At 44.2% G+C, this 18,305-nt stretch overlaps 1 protein-coding gene across 2 annotated transcripts; it reads right to left on the minus strand.

Moving 5' to 3' along the window:
• Positions 1 to 53: 53 nt before the first annotated feature.
• Positions 54 to 17,623, minus strand: col2a1a (collagen, type II, alpha 1a). Of its 2 annotated transcripts, XM_019891279.1 has the most exons (54): positions 17,317 to 17,623; positions 15,561 to 15,767; positions 14,859 to 14,875; positions 14,739 to 14,771; positions 14,131 to 14,163; positions 13,964 to 14,017; positions 13,463 to 13,564; positions 13,173 to 13,250; positions 12,792 to 12,836; positions 12,628 to 12,681; positions 12,386 to 12,439; positions 12,126 to 12,179; positions 11,975 to 12,028; positions 11,809 to 11,862; positions 11,663 to 11,707; positions 11,491 to 11,544; positions 11,367 to 11,411; positions 11,220 to 11,273; positions 11,020 to 11,118; positions 10,897 to 10,941; positions 10,703 to 10,801; positions 10,560 to 10,613; positions 10,366 to 10,473; positions 10,191 to 10,244; positions 10,003 to 10,101; positions 9,854 to 9,907; positions 9,353 to 9,451; positions 9,206 to 9,259; positions 9,041 to 9,094; positions 8,034 to 8,087; positions 7,667 to 7,720; positions 7,393 to 7,437; positions 7,080 to 7,178; positions 6,735 to 6,842; positions 6,585 to 6,638; positions 6,431 to 6,484; positions 6,243 to 6,296; positions 6,011 to 6,064; positions 5,817 to 5,924; positions 5,662 to 5,715; positions 5,293 to 5,346; positions 5,052 to 5,213; positions 4,863 to 4,970; positions 4,493 to 4,600; positions 4,331 to 4,384; positions 4,098 to 4,205; positions 3,933 to 3,986; positions 3,724 to 3,831; positions 3,592 to 3,645; positions 2,935 to 3,042; positions 2,565 to 2,853; positions 1,944 to 2,131; positions 1,602 to 1,844; positions 54 to 1,518 (listed from the first exon to the last, which is right to left on the minus strand). In XM_019891279.1, the coding sequence occupies exons 1-54, from the start codon at positions 17,408 to 17,410 to the stop codon at positions 1,372 to 1,374; spliced, it is 4,473 nt and encodes a 1,490-aa protein (XP_019746838.1). In that variant the 5' UTR covers positions 17,411 to 17,623; the 3' UTR covers positions 54 to 1,371. The 2 variants fall into 2 exon arrangements, with proteins under 2 accessions (XP_019746838.1, XP_019746839.1); XM_019891280.1 differs by lacking the exon at positions 15,561 to 15,767.
• Between the last annotated feature and the right edge of the window lie 682 nt (positions 17,624 to 18,305).

An 18,305-nucleotide genomic window follows, 5' to 3' on the forward strand; every position in this document is an offset into this window, starting at 1 on the left:
AGAAAAAGCACACTGTCCGAATGTTTGGTCAAAAGAAGGAGAAAACTTTCCCACGCCTGTGATACTTTTATTGAAAACTCAAAGCAAAATCAACGTCTTAATTCTGTTTTCCTTTTATTTCCAATTTACATCAATAAGAAGTGTAACAAAATAAGAACAAAACGGATCATAATAAAATTAATTTAAAAAATGTACACACCCTCACGTACATAGAGGCGTCCCACCCTGGTTGTTATTGAGCGACTTGGTTCAGCTTTGGTGTGTGTGGACTTCAGCAGAGGTCTTGAAGTGTCCCCCGGTCTCCACCTGTCTTACCCGACGGAACCCCTTCTGCTGGGTGGAGTGTGAGTGCGGTGCGAGGCTAGTGGGAATTAGGGCTGGCGTCGAGGGGCTTTCGGTACCGACTATTACAGAACTCATAGCACCTTCTGAAGAGAGAGCCACCCGAAGCAAAGGCAGCCGTTCGGATTTGCCTGATAGTAGATGTGTTTGCGGTCATCTCTACATTTTCACTTTGTTTTTCAGCGTGAGGTAGCTTCAAACCATCTGGATGACGACACGAAATGGCAAAATTGCTTAGGATTTGTACAAAACAATTTTGGGATGAGAGCAGAGTTAAGCCTCCCTTCTCTGATGGGCAGTGAAGGGGTACAGGACTTTGGAACATACACCCCCAAATGTAACCTCACTTTCCAAAAAGTGTTGGTGTGCATATAAACACATGTACACACATAATGTGGAAATACACATTTAAACCATCTTGTTGCTTATAAACACAGACCTTTACAACAATAGAACCAAGGCTTTATAATACACAGTAAAGGTTTTGCTCCTGCTCACGATGGACAGGCGTGGAGTACCTGGATTTTCAGAATATTTTATTGGTCTACACGGATTCAAACTTCCATATTAGTGTGACAGGAGGGAACAGGGATGGAGGTGGAGTAGGACTGGGACAGAGGTTGTGCGGCTGTTCTGTAGTGGAAAGGGGCTTGTCGTACTTACAAAGTGAACCCCTCCAGTCCTACCTCATCTCTGCCCGTTCAAGTGAGACAATAAATAAGTGACATCAAGTCATGTTTCAGTTCTCCACATTTGCTCAGTCCCTCTTCCTCCGGACTCGTACCCGTCAACAGTGGGCCATGGGAAACATGACTGGATCTCAGGAAGCGGGTTGACAGAGATGTACACTTATTGCCGATGCCCTTCAGTGCTAGCATCCAACTTGGAGAGCACTTCGTTGTGAGATCAATTTTCTTTTAGAATTCCATTCTTCTTTATTGTGGAATTGTGTGTAGTGTTTCATGGTTGAGTTTATTTCGTTCCTGTTATTCTGCGGGCAGGGGGGAGGGGTCACTGTGATATTCCACTTTACAAGAAGCAGACTGGGCCTACATCCACGCCAAACTCCTGATCCGCTCCTCCGATATCCATAGGAGCAATGTCCACGATGGGCAGACGGGAGGTTTTCTGTGTTTTGTACTCAAAGACAGTTTTGCCCCACCGGCCTGTGTGTTTCTGTTGGCGGAAGAGAAAGAAACCTGTCAGTTTCTCTCTCAATTATCCTTCATGGAATATTGTTTTCTGTTCTCTGCACTTACCTTGCAGCCATCCTCCAACACGCTATATGTGAAGCGGCTGTTGCCCTCTGCACGGACCTCCACATCGTTGGAGCCCTGCAGCAGCAAAGCCTTCTTCAGGTTGCCTGTGGCCTGATCCATGTAGGCAATGCTGTTCTTGCAGTGGTACGTGAGGTTCTGGGATGCCTCATTGGAAAGAAGCCTCAAGAAGGTCAGCTGAACGCTGGCAGCGTTGGCAGCGGGGCCATCCTGAGCGTAGCTGAACTGTAACCAAACAAGTCGAGTGGGGAAGTGATTAACTACTTTCAAGAAATTTCTTAAATCATCATCACCTAGTAAGGTAGTTGGTTGAAGTGCACTCACGTGGAATCCTCCATTCATGGTCTCTCCAAACCAGATGTGCTTGCGATCCTTGCTCTTGCTGGTCCACCAAGACTTCTTTGGTACATTGGCAATAGTTGGGTAGACGCAGGTCTCGCCGGTCTCCATGTTGCAGAAGACCTTGATGGCATCAGCTGTGCTTCCGATGTTGGGGTCAACCCAGTAGTCACCTTGAGAGATAGAAAAAGGTTGGGCGGTGTAATACTGTGCATAAATGCCACTTTTACTCCAGATGCACATGTCTAAGAAGAGATTGGTCCTGATCATTTGTGGGCATGTGCGGTACTCCATTTTTTGTATGGCTCATTGGGAATCTTCCTTAGTTATGAGAACCCATCTGATCTGTCCATCTTTGTTTCACGGATTCTGTGAGTTCACAATGAGGCCAAGAAAGGATCCATGTGGAGCTCCAACATATTATAGCTGTGTATATTTCTAAAGTAGATACTGTGCTTCAGACAGGGGCACTGACTGAAGCTTGAGTATTCACAAATTACAATCTGGCAATGCATGAGAAATGACGGGTTTCCACTGAAATATAGCTTTTGCTAACTTTCTATATCTGTCAAATATGTATTCTTTGACAACAACAAATATACTTACCACTCTTCCACTCAGGGTGGCACAGTTTGAGGTCCCTGCAGGAGCGAGCGGGGTTCTTCTGGGAGCCGTCAGGGCTGCGCAGGTTCTCAATCTGGTTGTTGAGCGACTTCAGTGTGGAATCAACCTCAACATCGTGCTGTCTCAGGGAACTGGAAGCCTCATCAGCCCTCATGTACCTCAGTGGATCGGGAGACTTCTCAGTCTGACCCAAACCAGCGAAGGCAGACATGTCAATGCCAGGGCCTGGGGGCCCAGGAGGACCAGGGGGTCCAGCGTTTCCAGGAGGACCCTAGTGAATACAAAACAGCAAATGCTCAAGAATAGAAAAACTACACAAACATGAAATGAAACTGTGTTCTGTTTAACATACAGGTGGGCCACTTTCTCCAGAGCGTCCACGAGGTCCAGGTGGTCCGATGGGGCCAGGTTGTCCGTTAGATCCATCTTTGCCAGCAGGTCCAGTTGGTCCAGGTGGTCCCTAAAGAAACAACGTGTGTTAAGTCAAATGCAAAACGGGGTGGAAATGAATATGAAATATGAATGATTCCTAAACTTTGCATAGGGTGAAGTATAAAACTTTCCTTGGTTCAGTGATGAGACGCAAAAGGTTGATGAAGTATTTAAAATGTAACTTTCAGTTCCCCTCTATTCTCCTATCGCCTCCAGACCACTTGCCTTATTATGCATGAAGATAATTTGTGTGGTGACATGTTCCTTCATTCCTCTTATCATAGCCCCTCTGCTGATCTAATCTACAAGAGATAATACAGCCTATTCTGATCTGAGCAGGGGTGGTTCCCACTATCTGTCAGCTTCTTTTCCTCACACAGCGTAATTACAAAATGGCTCCGCCGCCCACCTTATCACATTGGTGGATAATTAAGGCCCTCGCGCTTTGCTGTCCCCTTCTTTGCCAAGTGATTGGAGAATTGCACAGAGACTGACCTGTGACCCCCATTACTGTTAAATATCGTAGCACATGATGGAAAATGTGTGTCACTCATTTTTCTCCTCTTTTTGTTCACACCTTAGCTCCGCTTGGTCCTGCCGGTCCTGAAGCCCCAGAATCTCCAGCGGGACCCTGTTTAAACGAATCAACACAGATTAGGCAACAAAGAGAAGGCAAATTAAAGATGACTAATTGTTGTGAATTCCTTACGGGAGGTCCAGGCAGACCCTGCAGACCAGTGAATCCACGGTGACCCTTCTGTCCTCTCTCGCCAGCCTCACCACTCTCTCCCTTATCTCCACGTGGTCCTTGAGGTCCCTGGATTGCAGGAGTGACGTCTCAAAATTAATCACTTCGGGTAGCACTCAAGTAAAATAATCAACTTCTTTCTGAGGTTGATTTGAATTTTTGACACTCACAGCCATTCCTCGTGCACCAGCGAGTCCAGGAGGTCCTGCAGGTCCTTGTGCACCCTGAAGAGAGATGTTTTCTCATGTCCATATGCAACCTTCTCATTTTTTTATATCCGATTAGTGTCCACACACTGGTCTTTTAGTAGTCTCAGTTTTTTTTGTGTTACTCACAGACTCTCCTCTGTCTCCCTGCTTGCCAAGAGGTCCGACAGGGCCAGGGGCGCCAGGAGCACCAGGAGCTCCAGGGGCACCAGCAGGACCAGCATTACCTCGCTCTCCCTACATGAAGAAAAAGTCCAGTGGCTGAATATGAAACTTTGTTGTTTGCGTACAAGTTTTTTTCCAGTTATTTCATTACATTTTTTTTCTCTCAGATTGGGAGAACTTGTACGATTTTCTCTCACCTTGATTCCAACTGCTCCATCTCTGCCAGGTGGTCCATCTGATCCAGGGGTACCCTGAAACACAGACAGAAATATTGAATAAAGCATGACTCTGCTCAATTCTGTACTCACTCTGGTCTTTGTTTATATTGTTATATGTCTATCTGTGTATCCAAGGTTTACCTCTCTTCCAGTCTCTCCAGAAGGTCCAGTAAGTCCAGGGGGTCCTACAGGTCCAGGAGGTCCACGGTCACCACCAGAGCCAGGAGATCCTTGTTTACCAGGCTCACCCTTGACACAAAGTGGATATTAATTTTGTTGAATTGTTCTCCTTAGATGCCCCATCAGTGTTCCAGAATCATGGTCTCCCTTTTAACATTTGAGAATATTCTGAAATTTTGTATATAAGATGCAAATCAAAAGGAAAAAAAAAAGTTTCAGGCCTTTATTATGTGTCATATTTGCAAAGGTTACAAAATTGCAGTTGATGTTGAATAATTTCGAGTGCAACTAAAGTGTAGCAGAATCGTCTAGAAATAGTCAAAGAACTTACAGAAGGTCCAGGAAGACCAGGGAAGCCTCTCTCTCCACGCTGTCCAGGCAAACCAACAATACCACGAGATCCAGCCAAACCTTGAGGCCCTGAAGGTCCATCAGCACCCTACACAGACCGACAACAGAGGATTCCAGTGCAACTGTTCTCCTCGCAGTAAGAAACAATCAATAAGAATGGGTGACTTACAGGGGGTCCATCTTCTCCGGGTTCTCCCTTTTCTCCTTGTGCACCAGCCGGTCCTCGAAGACCAGCATCTCCCTGTCTTCCTTGGGGTCCTGCATCACCACGAGCACCCTTTGGTCCATCTTTGCCAGCGGGACCAGCAGGTCCAACAGCACCAGGGTTACCCTGTGATGGAGAAGAAAACGTGGGTCGATAGCAGTCAAAAACAGAACTTTTGAGATCATTTTGAAATAAATATACTTACATTAGGGCCTGGAGATCCAACTCTACCAGCAGCACCAGGGAAACCAGTGGCACCCTGTCAAAGACAGACTGTGTTCAGCATCACCAAACCCGTGTAACTCAGCCATAATTTCTATTCAACAGTTTAATAACTAAAGGTTCTTTGCATCAACACAGATTTGTGAATGGTTGCCCACTTTTAAACAAATTTATGTGTGTCACAATTGAAGACCGCCTCTTCATATAGGGCCCTATGAGTTTAAACAGTGGCCACCCCAGTCACTGAGTTACAACTTCACAAAGCTTGCATTGATTAAAAAAAGTATTAAAAAAAAAAAAAAAGATTATTCTGTGAATCCTATCCCTGTAAATTTTTATTTGAGTTACTTACAGGAGCTCCCTGAGCACCACGTGCTCCCTTAGGTCCAGAAACACCAGTTGGACCCTGAAAAAGGGAAAGACCAAACATAAGTTAATATACCCCATGCATTTAGATTTACCTTCTGTGGAATCGCCTTTAACTTGGAGCTAATTCTAAGTACCCACCACGGGTCCAGGTGCTCCTGATGGCCCTTGAGGTCCGGAAGCACCAGCCTCTCCTTTTTGTCCGCTCTCACCAAGCTCTCCCTTGACTCCAGGCTGACCATCTGCACCCTGGATGCGTCAAACAATTCCGCAACGTTGGTATAATTGCTGAAGAGGACTTCAGACAAACATTCCATTAGGTCTAATGTACTTACAGGAGGTCCAGCAAAGCCAGCAGGCCCAGGAGGACCCCCCTCACCACGGTCACCCTGCAGGAGTTTAGAAGAAACTCAATCAAGGCATGCATTATTGTAGCAGATATGTACCAGGAAGCCATAATATAAAGCTCACTGATCGATCCGAACGTCTAAGAACGATGACGATCATATTACATGATAATCACACGTAATATGTGATCATGTCCTTCTATGCCAGTTTTATACTTACAGGAGCGCCACGAACACCAGGAGCACCAGAGGGTCCTGCAGGTCCAGTCTCACCCTTGATTCAGTAGAAGAGAAACAGTCAAGCCAACCATAATTAATAACATACAACTTGGATGGTACATCATACAAAAGGGTTCATTTCAAGTGATTGTTGCTTTAGCAATCTAGAAGTGGCACTCTTAATCTTACCTTGGCACCGTTGGGTCCAGCAGGGCCAGGAGGACCAATGGGACCAGTCAAACCCTGAAGAGGGAGGGAAGGGAGCAGAGTTATTGATGTTGATTAATGGTTGCCGCCAGGGATGAAAGATGAATTAATAATCACAACATCATTGTGGACTCACTCGAGAACCATCCTTTCCGGGAGCTCCTTCAGGCCCCTTTGCTCCATTATCACCCTGTTAGACAAAGAAAAACATGTTTATCATACATTTCATGATAAAATGAAGATGAAAGTAGATGAAAGTCTGAACAAAAAGTAATCAGCCACGCACTCTGTCTCCTTTGGCTCCTGGGATGCCACCGGCACCTCTCTCTCCGGGCATTCCCTGCAGCCCAGGGGGTCCCTGGGGTCCTGCAGCTCCAGCAGGTCCAATGGCTCCCTAAATGACGAGGATGTCACTTGTCAATCCAGTTGTGCAATGGCGATTGTAACAACATGTGAAAAAGACTGCTCATCTGTCTTTTGTTTTCTGAGTGAAGGAAGGGAATATTTGGATGGTTTTCAAAAAGAATTTGTCAAAAACACAAGGTGAGGAGCTTGACGATGAAGTGTAGGTGGTACAGAGGACACAATTTATGATGTATTGGTGATGAAAATGTTCCAGTTCTTTACTGACCTTGGGTCCATCACTTCCAGGTGTTCCGGGAAGTCCACGAGGTCCCTGCAGACCCTGAGGACCAGCACCACCCCTCTCACCAGGGAAACCACGTTCACCCTGTTTGGAGACAGGTACACTAAATTAACATAAGCATCATGGAATGAATGTAAAATGACAATGTAAAGTTATATAAATGTCAGGTACCGTTGTTATTTAATGACCTTGATATTGGTATAATACATATAATAAATCTTTATGCAGCACTACATTAACATGAAACGTTTCTCTAAATATGTTATGTTCTCCTTTAAATAACAGAGAAGGAACTTACTCTGGGTCCAACAGCACCAGGAGCTCCACCCTCTCCAGGAACACCCTGTAGAGAGAAACCGAAAAGTTCATTCCTGTTTGAGGAATAGTTTTAAAATGCAATGTTCTGTAACTCTGTAAAGTACAACTAAAAGGAAGCACAACAAGAATAATTCTTAATTGTCTGTTCAACTTCAGGCAGGTGCAATACTGTTTCACGACACCACCACACTTTGGCATAATTCCATTTCATTCAAAGAGGAAGTATGGAAAGGCTTGACTGAAAATATATTCACCTGGTCTCCGGGTTTTCCAGCCTCTCCAGGGGAACCAGTTGGTCCAGGCAGACCCTGTTTGACAAAAAAGTTGACATTTTTTAATATATTATGTTTCTGCATCTTTGTAAGTGCAAATAAACATGCATTAACTGAAGAGTGGGGACTTTTCGAAAACAGTCCTGGATTGACCCTTCCTTTTCTTGTCTACCCCTGTACTTGGTTTCTCGGATCACACTGAGGTACTGCATCTAGATCTCCAAGCGTGTTTCCCTGATAGCTCAACCTTACGTCTCTAGAATAATAATCGGTGTTCAATTCTGAGCAGGGACAGCCATTTATTGTGTGGGTCGTCAATATGACGGTGGGGTTTGTTCAAGAAACTAACCTGGAAGCCAGCAGGTCCAGGCTGACCTTGCTCTCCTCTCTCTCCAGCGGGTCCCTGAGATAGTAATTGGAGTTAAAAAAAAACAAAACAAAACAAAACAAAACAAAAGCAAACAAACAATCAAGTTAGTGTTGGAAACATTGAAATCCAATCTTACGAATGAAGTAAACTCCCTCCATGGGAGGTTCCAGTTTCACAGTCTATTTTCCAAATTGTTTGTTGTTGTTGTTGTTGTTGCTGTTGTACAATCGAAACTGGTGCTTTTTCACCAGTAGGTAAATGAGCTAACAGTGTGAAGCACTTGACTATGTGAGGTAGGCAGCTATACAAGTGACAGCCCATTTACCATTTACCATAACTGATTTGTTGTGGGACTTGTTAATTTTGGTGTAATGGCAGAAGCCCTATTGTTTTACACTGTGTAAATTTGAAAGACAAAGACTGAAAGGAGGAAATAAGCCAATAGTATTTAAAAATTGGCCTAGTTTATTCAGAAAAGTATTCAGCGTAAACTCCTCTTTAATCCTGCTTTTTTTCGCGTACAGAAAGTGGCAGCTTCTGACTAATTTAACAATGTACGTCTTTGGACATTATTATTGATGTATATTATGAGATGACAAGTTAAGTGTCTGTTTGGAAAAAAGGACTGTTAAAACATAGATCAGAGATAGAGAGAGAGAGAAAGAGAGAGAGAGAGAGATAGATATCCTCTCATTCTCTCTCTCTCTCTATATATATATATATATTTATGTGTGTATATCTTTATCTTATATGCTTTTAAACATGTTTGTTTTCTTTTGAAAGTGTGTTTGAAGACCTTAAAACAAATACTGTTAATGCAATAATAACATGCCTGGGGAGTCCTTAAATAGGGCATTTCTGTATAGCAGATTACTTATTGCGGGGGTAGTCTGGAAGGTAACACCCATGCTGGAAATGGATTTGTTGTCATAGTCTTGATGATATACAATCTAGTCCCGTAAATTAGTACAAAATGGACCACTTACTGCAGGGCCAGGTGGTCCAGCAGATCCAGTCTCACCATCTTTTCCAGGCAGGCCCTGTTCAGAGAGAAAGATTTCAGTTAGAATTTTGGCAATAGAAGATAATACATCCACCAATGGCTCTTAAGTGGAGGTAGTATACATTGTCAACGACAAAAGATCACTTACTCTCAGACCAGTGCGACCTAAAAGACCTTTCTCTCCAGGCTTTCCAGGCTCACCCTGTTGAACACAAATCAGTCAGCTATAAAAACTTTCTTCATGATGAAAAATTAAAGTAACTGAGATATTCAAATTTCTTTCTGACAAACTTACATTGCCTCCTTTTGGTCCAGGAAATCCCATCACTCCTGGCTGTCCACGGGCTCCCTGAGGACCAGGAGGGCCGGGGCGACCGTCCTCCCCTGGAGCACCCTATCATTCATCAATCAGACAAATTAACACTGAGAAACAGATTTTGCTGAAGATGTAAAGAAGGAACTTGAACCATACTGACATGTATGACCTGTATTCATTCCCAACATGTGTTGAATATTCATTATCATACGCATAATTGCATGAGTTTTTTGTAACTTCTTGATTGTCTGTCTAAATTCTCAGTCATGGTAAAATGGATCAAGTCAACTGTAATTTTCTTGTTGAATTTGTTGTGTGTCTTGTTTTCCAAAAGCTTTCAAATATGACTAAGGCTACTGTGCTGTCATGGTCACGATATTTCACAAAGCTTTGAAGAACAAATGTTCTGGCTAGACCACTGTTTTTCATTTTATAATCCTTCAGGGGGAAATTCAACTTTATATCTTCAATAGTACTCACAGAAGGTCCAACTTTGCCTTGAGGACCAGTATCTCCAGGACGGCCAGTTAGACCCTGCAAAAGGTAAGCATTTATTCAAACCATTTCAGATGCAAAAAAACTGGGTGCTTCTGCCTTACTGATTTTGACTGCTGTGAGGCAGCACTCACCCTTGCTCCAGGAAGACCAGACTCTCCTGTGCGTCCAGGATCCCCTGTAGCACCTTTAGGCCCAGCGGCACCAGGAACACCACGGTCACCTGGGGCACCCTGAAGAACGCCAAGAGTCAAAAGTCACTTCCAGTTGATTCCAGTTCTCATCCTTCCAGTCAGCCAGTGCAGTCAAACAAAGGACCCACCTTAGCGCCAGCAAGACCATCTTGACCTGGGAAACCACGGTTGCCAGGAGCTCCCTGTAAGGATTAGCACCAAAAAAAAAAACCCTCATCAGAGCCACGACAACATCACTACATTTGATTTATTATGTTGCATTTTTTTGTTCCAGCCATGTCATTAAATAGGGTGAATCCCTACTCGCTCTCCAGGAGGTCCAAGTGGTCCAGCAGCTCCGGGTTCTCCTCTTGCACCTCGCTTTCCTTCCTCACCGGATGGCCCGGGTGCACCTAGGGGACCAGCGGGGCCCTGGAAACATCAGGGTATATCAGTGTATGATTTCATGCTAAATGACGTTTCAATATTTTGTTAAATATAAATCCAAAATCACTTACAAGCTCTCCCTTGGGTCCAGCTTCACCTTTGAATCCAGGAAGACCAGGGTCACCCTAAACCAGACATGAAAAGGAAGAAGATGAGTATTTGTCAACAACTTTCAAAGCTTTACAGATCACTCTCTAAGTCTCAAGTGACTCACAGACTGTCCTTTGGGTCCCAGGGGGCCTGTTGCGCCCTGTGGTCCAGGGGGTCCACGGGGGCCAGGGAAGCCAGGGGCACCAGCAATGCCAGGACCACCCTTGAAAGTACCAAAAACAAAACAACCCCATAAGTCAAAATTGAGACAATCACACATGCTACACAATGTTATCAAAATGAAGAGAGTGGATTTACAGCAGATCCTTTGGCTCCAGGAATACCATCAGTCCCGGGGTTTCCCTGTTTCAGGACAACATGTCACAATCAGATCTTGAGGACAGTTGGAGGTAATTACTGCTGTAGGTGAAAATGACGAACCGATGCTCCGGCCGGTCCAGGAGATCCTGGTGTACCAGCCTCTCCACGGGGACCCTGTTGGCCTTCTGCTCCACGGGCTCCAGTAGGACCAGCTTCACCCTAGCAGGACACGATAACAACATTTGCACTTCCACAACAAGGCCAAGCTGTGTTTTTTTTTTTTTTTTTAAACATAAAGTCCGCTGGAGGTCTGTCCACACCTTGGCTCCTGGGGATCCTGGGAAACCGGGAGCTCCAGCAGGACCAACAGGCCCCTGGAGACAGAAGGGCAACCTTCAGGTTAGTGCTGTGTAATCAGGATTAGAAGTGAGTTAAATCTATTGAAATAATGTCAACATGTTACTTACAGGTGGACCAGCAGGACCGGGCAAGCCATCATTTCCACGGGCACCCTATGGAGTTGGCACAGGAAAGTCAAGGAGCAGAAAACACAGGAAGCTTGAACGGAGTAAAGCAGAGATTAAAACTCACTGCAGCTCCGGCAGCACCGGTCCGTCCCCTCTCACCAGGCAGACCACGTGGGCCCTGAAATGACAGAAAATCGAGTTGAGATGCACAGTATTTCCAGACGCAAACTTTAAAAGAAAGCAAAAGATCATGAGTGAGAATCAGGTGCATCATTGTAAAAAGAAAAAGCACTCACCATGGGTCCAGGGGCACCATTCTCTCCAGAAGCGCCAGCCTCTCCCTGTTTAAAAACAGACAAGATGGCATAAGATCAAAAAGACAAAACAAAAAAAGAGAACACAGGGACTAAAAGATGAATTATTTGGCATGCACTGTTGTCACCTTTGCTCCTGCAGCACCGTTCTCTCCTTTAGCTCCATCCAGACCCGGGTGACCCTACAGAGGACAGTGACAAGACCGCTCAGACCTCAGTAAGCAGTGGCACATTGTGTCATTGTGCCCTTTTTAGTGAAGGCATTTCAAATATCAAGCAGTAATGGGAACTTACTCTGTGTCCTTTGATTCCAGGAAGGCCAGGAGTTCCAGGGAATCCACGAGCTCCCTGAAGTGAACACACACGAAGAGAAGAAATGGAAATCAGATCTCTCTCTCCAGTTTCCTCGCCTGTCTTCACCAAGTAATTTAAAAGAGTCTCCAACCTGGGGTCCAGCAGGTCCGCGCTCACCAGCTTTGCCAGGTTTGCCAGCCTCACCCTGCAGTAAAACAAGTAGTTGAAGGCTTACCATTGAATCGCAGCAACGGCTAACTGATGCGAAATGGTTATTGACTTTGCGGTTGAATGATAAAAATGGGCAATAGAATAGGAATGTTTGATAAAATGTATGTTTTTGTTCTGTGTCATGCTGTGTCCTTGAAATGACTCTTGTCTCAAAGATATTTGAAGTGAACATATCCTTACATCACTTCCTGGTTTTCCAGAAGGTCCAGGTGGTCCACGGGGTCCCATTGCGCCCTATTTTGAAGGAAACGGCCAGTTAGAGTATCCGCAAATCCATCTTTGGAATGCATTCATGCGAATGATGCAAAATGCAAGCACTGCTCTCGTATTGTTCTTCAGCAAAAGTATTGAAATTAAAAATCAAGTGAGCCAAAGCTCTAAACATGAAATGCTGAAAATTAAGAAAGAACGTTGCTACTTACAGCTGCACCGGGCTCTCCAGCCTCTCCAGGGGCACCCTGGAAACCTTGTGGCCCCTACATGAACAATAACACCAATGGACTGTTATACTTCTTTGTGGGTAAAAATATTGTACAGATTTTTTTCTTCGATGCTTTGCATTTAGTGCAATGGTAAATGCACTTACAGGGGCTCCACTTGGTCCAGGAGGACCACGAGGACCCATTGGACCCTGCAAGAGAAACATACAGCAGTAAATGTATTGTTCAAAACAATGGATACATCAGTATCAATGAATTTCCCCTGCACCATGTTTTGAGAACGTCATCTACAATTTACAATTAAATTAAATGTGGATCGGTCAAATATTTAAGTGACCTTTAATTATTAATTTATGAATGAAATTTGCAATGATACGTTAATTGGAAAAATAGACACACTGACATGAATCTGTGAATGAGTAGACTTTCACCACAGGAGGGCAGCATTGTAAACATTTCAGCATGTCAAGTTGAGGTTCCAACTGATTACTTCCTGTATGCCACACGACAGGATACACAACACGTACCATTGGTCCTTGCATCACTCCCATCTGAGCACCTCCGGCCTTCTCGTCAAAGCCTGTCGCCATCTGTGCAGCAAAGTTCTGAAAACCCCCCAAAACAAAACACCTTTATTTCACACCAAACCTACACTGATCATGACTTTATTCCCAGAAACATTTGCCTGATCCAAGCGAAACAAAAGCGCCTTTTGAAAAGACACAGTTTCTTGCCTTTTGCACAGAAACGTGTCATGGGATTGACGTATAAAAAAAAAAAAAAAAAAAAGAAAATATGGGATACACGGATGACTCACCCCTCCAAGTCCAGGGGCTCCAGGTGGCCCAGGTGGGCCAGCGGGTCCGGGGTTTCCAGGAGTCCCAGGCTCACCATCCCTTCCACGAGGTCCAGCATTTCCCTTCGAGAAAAAAGGGCAACAGTGGCCTTCAATCACAGGTTACTGGAAGAATTGATTTGAATTTTAAATCATGGATTTAGGAAAAGATAAGGGTATATATTGTCACCTTCCTAAAATGATGGGCAAAGTTATTTTTTCAAAAAACATGAAAAACTGAACCTAATACAACAGTAAATTACACTATATTTGGTAATAATTTCATTTCAGGGGTTGAATTGCGTGATCTCTTCAATGAAGAATGTATTTGATTTTAGCAGGCGTGGCCAGCATCCTGAGGAGGTGCTGAAGGCAACAAAAAAAAGTGTTGTCAAAATATGACTGAGGCCATTATTTTAAGAGGTTGAAGGTATGATAGTGGAGCACCACCTATCTGTAGTGGATCAATGTGTTGTCTCCTACCTTGTCACCCTTTGCACCAGCTGGTCCACGTATTCCCTGGTCACCTGGGGGGCCCTGCCAGAGCAAAAATGTTCAACTCAGCATTCCAAGCATGGCTAACATTTCTCAGGCCACCAAGAAACAACTTTTATCAGCCTACACATCATCCAAAAGATGGTGATATTTACCATAGGGCCTGATGGTCCTCTTGGTCCTACAACCTGCAGGAGGAAAAACAGAATAGATTTGTCATAAATGGTAAAGCAGTTCTTTTTTTAACAACAACATGGGGAAGGTTTGATTGGCCAGGCTTGACTTCTGCTTGAACTGACTGTTCACCTGACGCATGTGTGTGTGTGTGTGTGTGTGTGTGTGTGTGTATGTGTGTGTTTGTGCAAGTGCGTGCGTGTGTGTGTATGTGTGTGTGTGTGTGTGTTTGCACCCTGGCTAGGAAGTTGCTGAGAGGATCTAAGAGTCTAAGAGGATTTGAAGGGGTTCACTGTGTCCCAGGAATGTTGGATTTTGCTCATTTATAGAAAGTCGAACAAAGCACCCGTGTTGATAACACTTAATGATCATAAGCTTCTTTGGGGGAGATCATTTAACACTCCACGAATAAAGACTAAGACACAAAAAAAATGATAGAACCGAAAGGCACAATGGGGCATAAATCGGGGTCACTTCTAAATTTCGAAGGGGTTCAGCATCCATTGTTCATCCAAATAAGAGCAACAGTTGGTCTTTCATGTGGTATTATCCAGTCAACGGTGTTTTATAGAGTGCCGGATTTACTTACATCTGCAATATCGCCTGGTTCACCTTTCTGACCCTGGTTGAGACAAGAGAATGTTAGTAGAAAGCTTCATATTGAAACAGAATATGTTGTCATGGTAAAATAATTTTCGTATCGCCTCACCCTTGCGGCGACCGTCTCTGTCGTCGATGAATGGGTGATGGGAAAGAAAGAACAGCACATTTAAAAGCATTTCAAGACATTTTATGGATTTTTCATTCGAATGTTGACTTTTAGGAGAGGAGAAATGACAAAACATATGTCGATGCTAAAACCCACAGGCCAAAAAACCCATCTTGGTTAGTGAAATAAGGAGGGAGCTGAAGCAGAAGCAAGCACGCTATGATGATGATGATGATGATAAGTGTCATTTAAGACAAAAGCAGCGAGAAAAAATCCACAATCGAGACGCAAAGAATTACACTAAGGAAGCACTTTGTGTTGGAGTTTTTTTTTCCTTTCAGATGAAAGATGCCAATTGATGGCTTGACTTCATCTTAAACTGTTCGCTAAGACCAAGGCATTCTAGGCCTTCACCCTTGGTCAGGTTCAATTCGAACCTTGGCAGAATCCCTCATGGTTTTGTTTTGCTTTTATAGACGGACCACTTTGTCATCACACTTAAGGATCCATGCACTGTGAAAGAAAATCAAAATCGAGCTAGCTGTTTAAGCACAGCTAAAACTAGTGGTTCAAAGACGAAGTGAGCGGTGATCATGCAGCCATTTGGGATCATGCAGCATTGCCCATTCGGTCGTGCTAGCCATGGTGAGAAAAGCGAACAGAGTAATTTATTTATGGCTATGTGAATAAATAAATTACAACCAATGTGGGCACTGGCATCAACGGGGCACATGGGGCAGCATTCTCCAGATGGGATGATAGGGTTGGCACACTCCTTCATCTCCTCGCAGATTATCTCATCACACAGAACTGTTCCACTGTCACACACACAGATTTGACACGGCTCTGGCTTCCACACATCCTTATCATTATACAGCTGGCCGTCCTGGATGCAGCCACCTGCCTTCTCTGTTGTGACCAGCGGGGAGGAGGCAAATGGAGGGAGGGGAAGGGAGGGGGGTAGGGAGTGGGGGTCAATGAGATAATTCCAAAGAAAGTTAGCAAAAGTTTAGGAAATGTTGATGTTGATGTTTAGAAATTGAGATAAGGAGGATGTGAGGAGGTGGAAGCGGCAGTGTCAGGCTCAGATGGAGGGTTTGTGGTTTGTAAGTCACAGAAGTGGACAATGGAGAGAGGGGAAAAGAGTCTGTAACAATTACAAACTTTGCAAATAACACATATTTAAAAACTGTAAAACAACCGAAAGAGATTCAGTAGTGTGACTGAATGATTTGGACGAATGGGCGGTGATGACTTCACTGATGCTTTTGAACAGGTGCTGCTGTGACCCCCAAACATACACGTTTTGAAATATACCTGACTTACAAAAGCTCATAGCTGTCTTATAAGTAGTTGCATCCAAACTGAAGTACTTCCCATTTTTCACTTGACTGACTGTACAGTACTTCATGTGTTGGGCCTCTGCTGCTCCCATGAATGAATCTCTCTTTCAGGAGCGCTGTGCCCAATTGGCAAGCCGCTGCCTTAGGTAAACAGAAAAATTCTCCATCTGGACCACATAGTGGCGTCAAGCAACATAACAAACACACCGGTAGCTTAAGAAAGCTCAATTTGTTTGTCTGGCCCACTGCTAAGTGCTGCTATTTGTTTTTTCCAGCAGTATTGAAGGTGTCGATACTCGGCATGAAACTTGCCATTCTACTTCATAGCTAAAAGTCAGAGGGCAGAAAAATGCATCTTGCTCTGAATTGGGTCCTTTGTCTGGCGGCCTCCCGCTGTGTAGCAACTCCGTTAATAACCGCCATTGACTTCCTGCTACCCTTTGAGCCTGCTAGACTGAGGTCAAACACCACCTGACCCTTTCACTTCACATTATGACAACAATGATTTTGCTCCAGCCAAACCTTGGGTGTGATGACCTGACTCTGCAATTACATTCAGACCTCATCCATCCTTGCTGTGACTTTTCAATCCAACGGGCAGGTGTTCCCTTCTGAGGAAAAAAAAGGCATCCAGACCCAGACTGGGAAATAACCCGAAGCCATTGCCAACAATGCAGAAAGTCAAAGCCAACCTTTCACAATTTTAGAGTCAGGAGCCACAACAGGTCCTGCTTCAATTTTTCTTGGGCCATCGGTATGCAACCTTGCAAGCGACTTAATTGATCGTCAAGTAGGTATACATTTGAATAGCTTTTGTACATTAAATGGCTATGGCAGTTCTCTGATTTGGGTTTTGAGCTTTTGGAAAAAAAACTCTTCTCTGTACAGTCGGTGCCAGGAGAGTACAAATGAGCACTTGTTCACCTGGTCCACCAAGTCTACAGAAAAAACACTGGAATACTCAGACTAGCATCTTCCTCCTTGGCCAAAAAATAAATACAAAATGAACACTGCAGACTTTAATAGTTGTTTTTCAGAAGAGATGTTGGTCATCATATGGCATTTTTATCTCCAAAAACTGAAGTTCAAAGAAGAAAGAAAACTTCTCTACTTACGGTCCACTTCTTCCTGACATCTGACCACCGCCAGCAAAACAAGTTGGGATGCTACAAGTAGCAGAACAGTCCTTGAATCCACAAAGCTGAACATGTCTAAATGTTAGACATGCAATAGCTCGGGTGAGAAGTGATGGGATGGAGGAGACCTTCAGTCAGTTCTGTGTTAAATGTGTGTTCCCAGAGACCGAAGGCACCATGCAGTCAAACCCTCCAAAGACTAAGTGGAATCCAACGCGGGGCCCCAGCTGGCACTCTGCACCCACCGCGTCAGGGCAAGCACCGCGGTTTTATGTCCACTGTGTCTTGTATGGATCTTCGTATATTCCAAAATGCCAGTCCTTCCCCCTGACCCCCTGTCGAGCTGAAACCTGAACCTCACATCCCTCCCTCAATTCAGCACCATGTACTCTCCCAGGGATTTTTTTTTCTTTTTTTTTTAAACTCAAGCCCTCCTTCTTCCTTTGACCTGTTTGGGCTGGCCAAGAGATGCACCTTCACTTTCTTCAGGAAAGTGGATCTTGTGTGGACAACACAGTGGAGGCTGTTCGTGATATCAACTCAAAGGGCAACAGGCTTCATGTTTCAAGAAGAACGATTATCTGTCAGGGTTATTCATATTTTACATTGTAGTTTGGCAATGAAAGGCCCCTGATTTGATTTTTCGAAACTACAATTACAACAGACATTATTTGTATTTCTATACTGCTTCGCTATGTGGACAGCGACCGCTTTTTGTTTTTTTTCTTTCCATAACAGCGACTTCTTGAAATCCATTTATTTGGAACGCGCTGGCGTTCAAGCTGAAACTAAACCAAAATGTCTTTGCAAACTTGTTAGTACTGATTAAATTTTGCATCAAATATGCTTGAAACTGCAGAGGAACATTTGCCGTGTAAAGAAAATTCTGAAGGAATCAGGAGCTTCTGGCTCAATACCTCTTATAGGAAGCAAGCAGTGGGTCAGCAGGGTTGTTTGTTCCGGTCTAG

The sequence above is a fragment of the Hippocampus comes genome, unplaced genomic scaffold (genome assembly GCF_001891065.2).
Source record: "Hippocampus comes isolate QL1 unplaced genomic scaffold, H_comes_QL1_v1.1 scaffold174, whole genome shotgun sequence".
Taxonomy (NCBI): Eukaryota; Metazoa; Chordata; class Actinopteri; order Syngnathiformes; family Syngnathidae; genus Hippocampus; species Hippocampus comes.

What these genes read in the sequence shown, in the direction of transcription:
- col2a1a (XM_019891279.1), bottom strand. Translation starts at nt 17,410, where the DNA reads ATGTTCAGCTTTGTGGATTCAAGGACTGTTCTGCTACTTGTAGCATCC. An exon ending in ACGGTGCTGCAGGAGCAAAG is followed by an intron (nt 11,708 to 11,808) that starts GTGACAACAGTG and finishes GTTTTTAAACAG; the next exon opens with GGAGAGGCTGGCGCTTCTGG. An exon ending in ATGGTCTTGCTGGCGCTAAG is followed by an intron (nt 10,102 to 10,190) that starts GTGGGTCCTTTG and finishes GGCGTTCTTCAG; the next exon opens with GGTGCCCCAGGTGACCGTGG.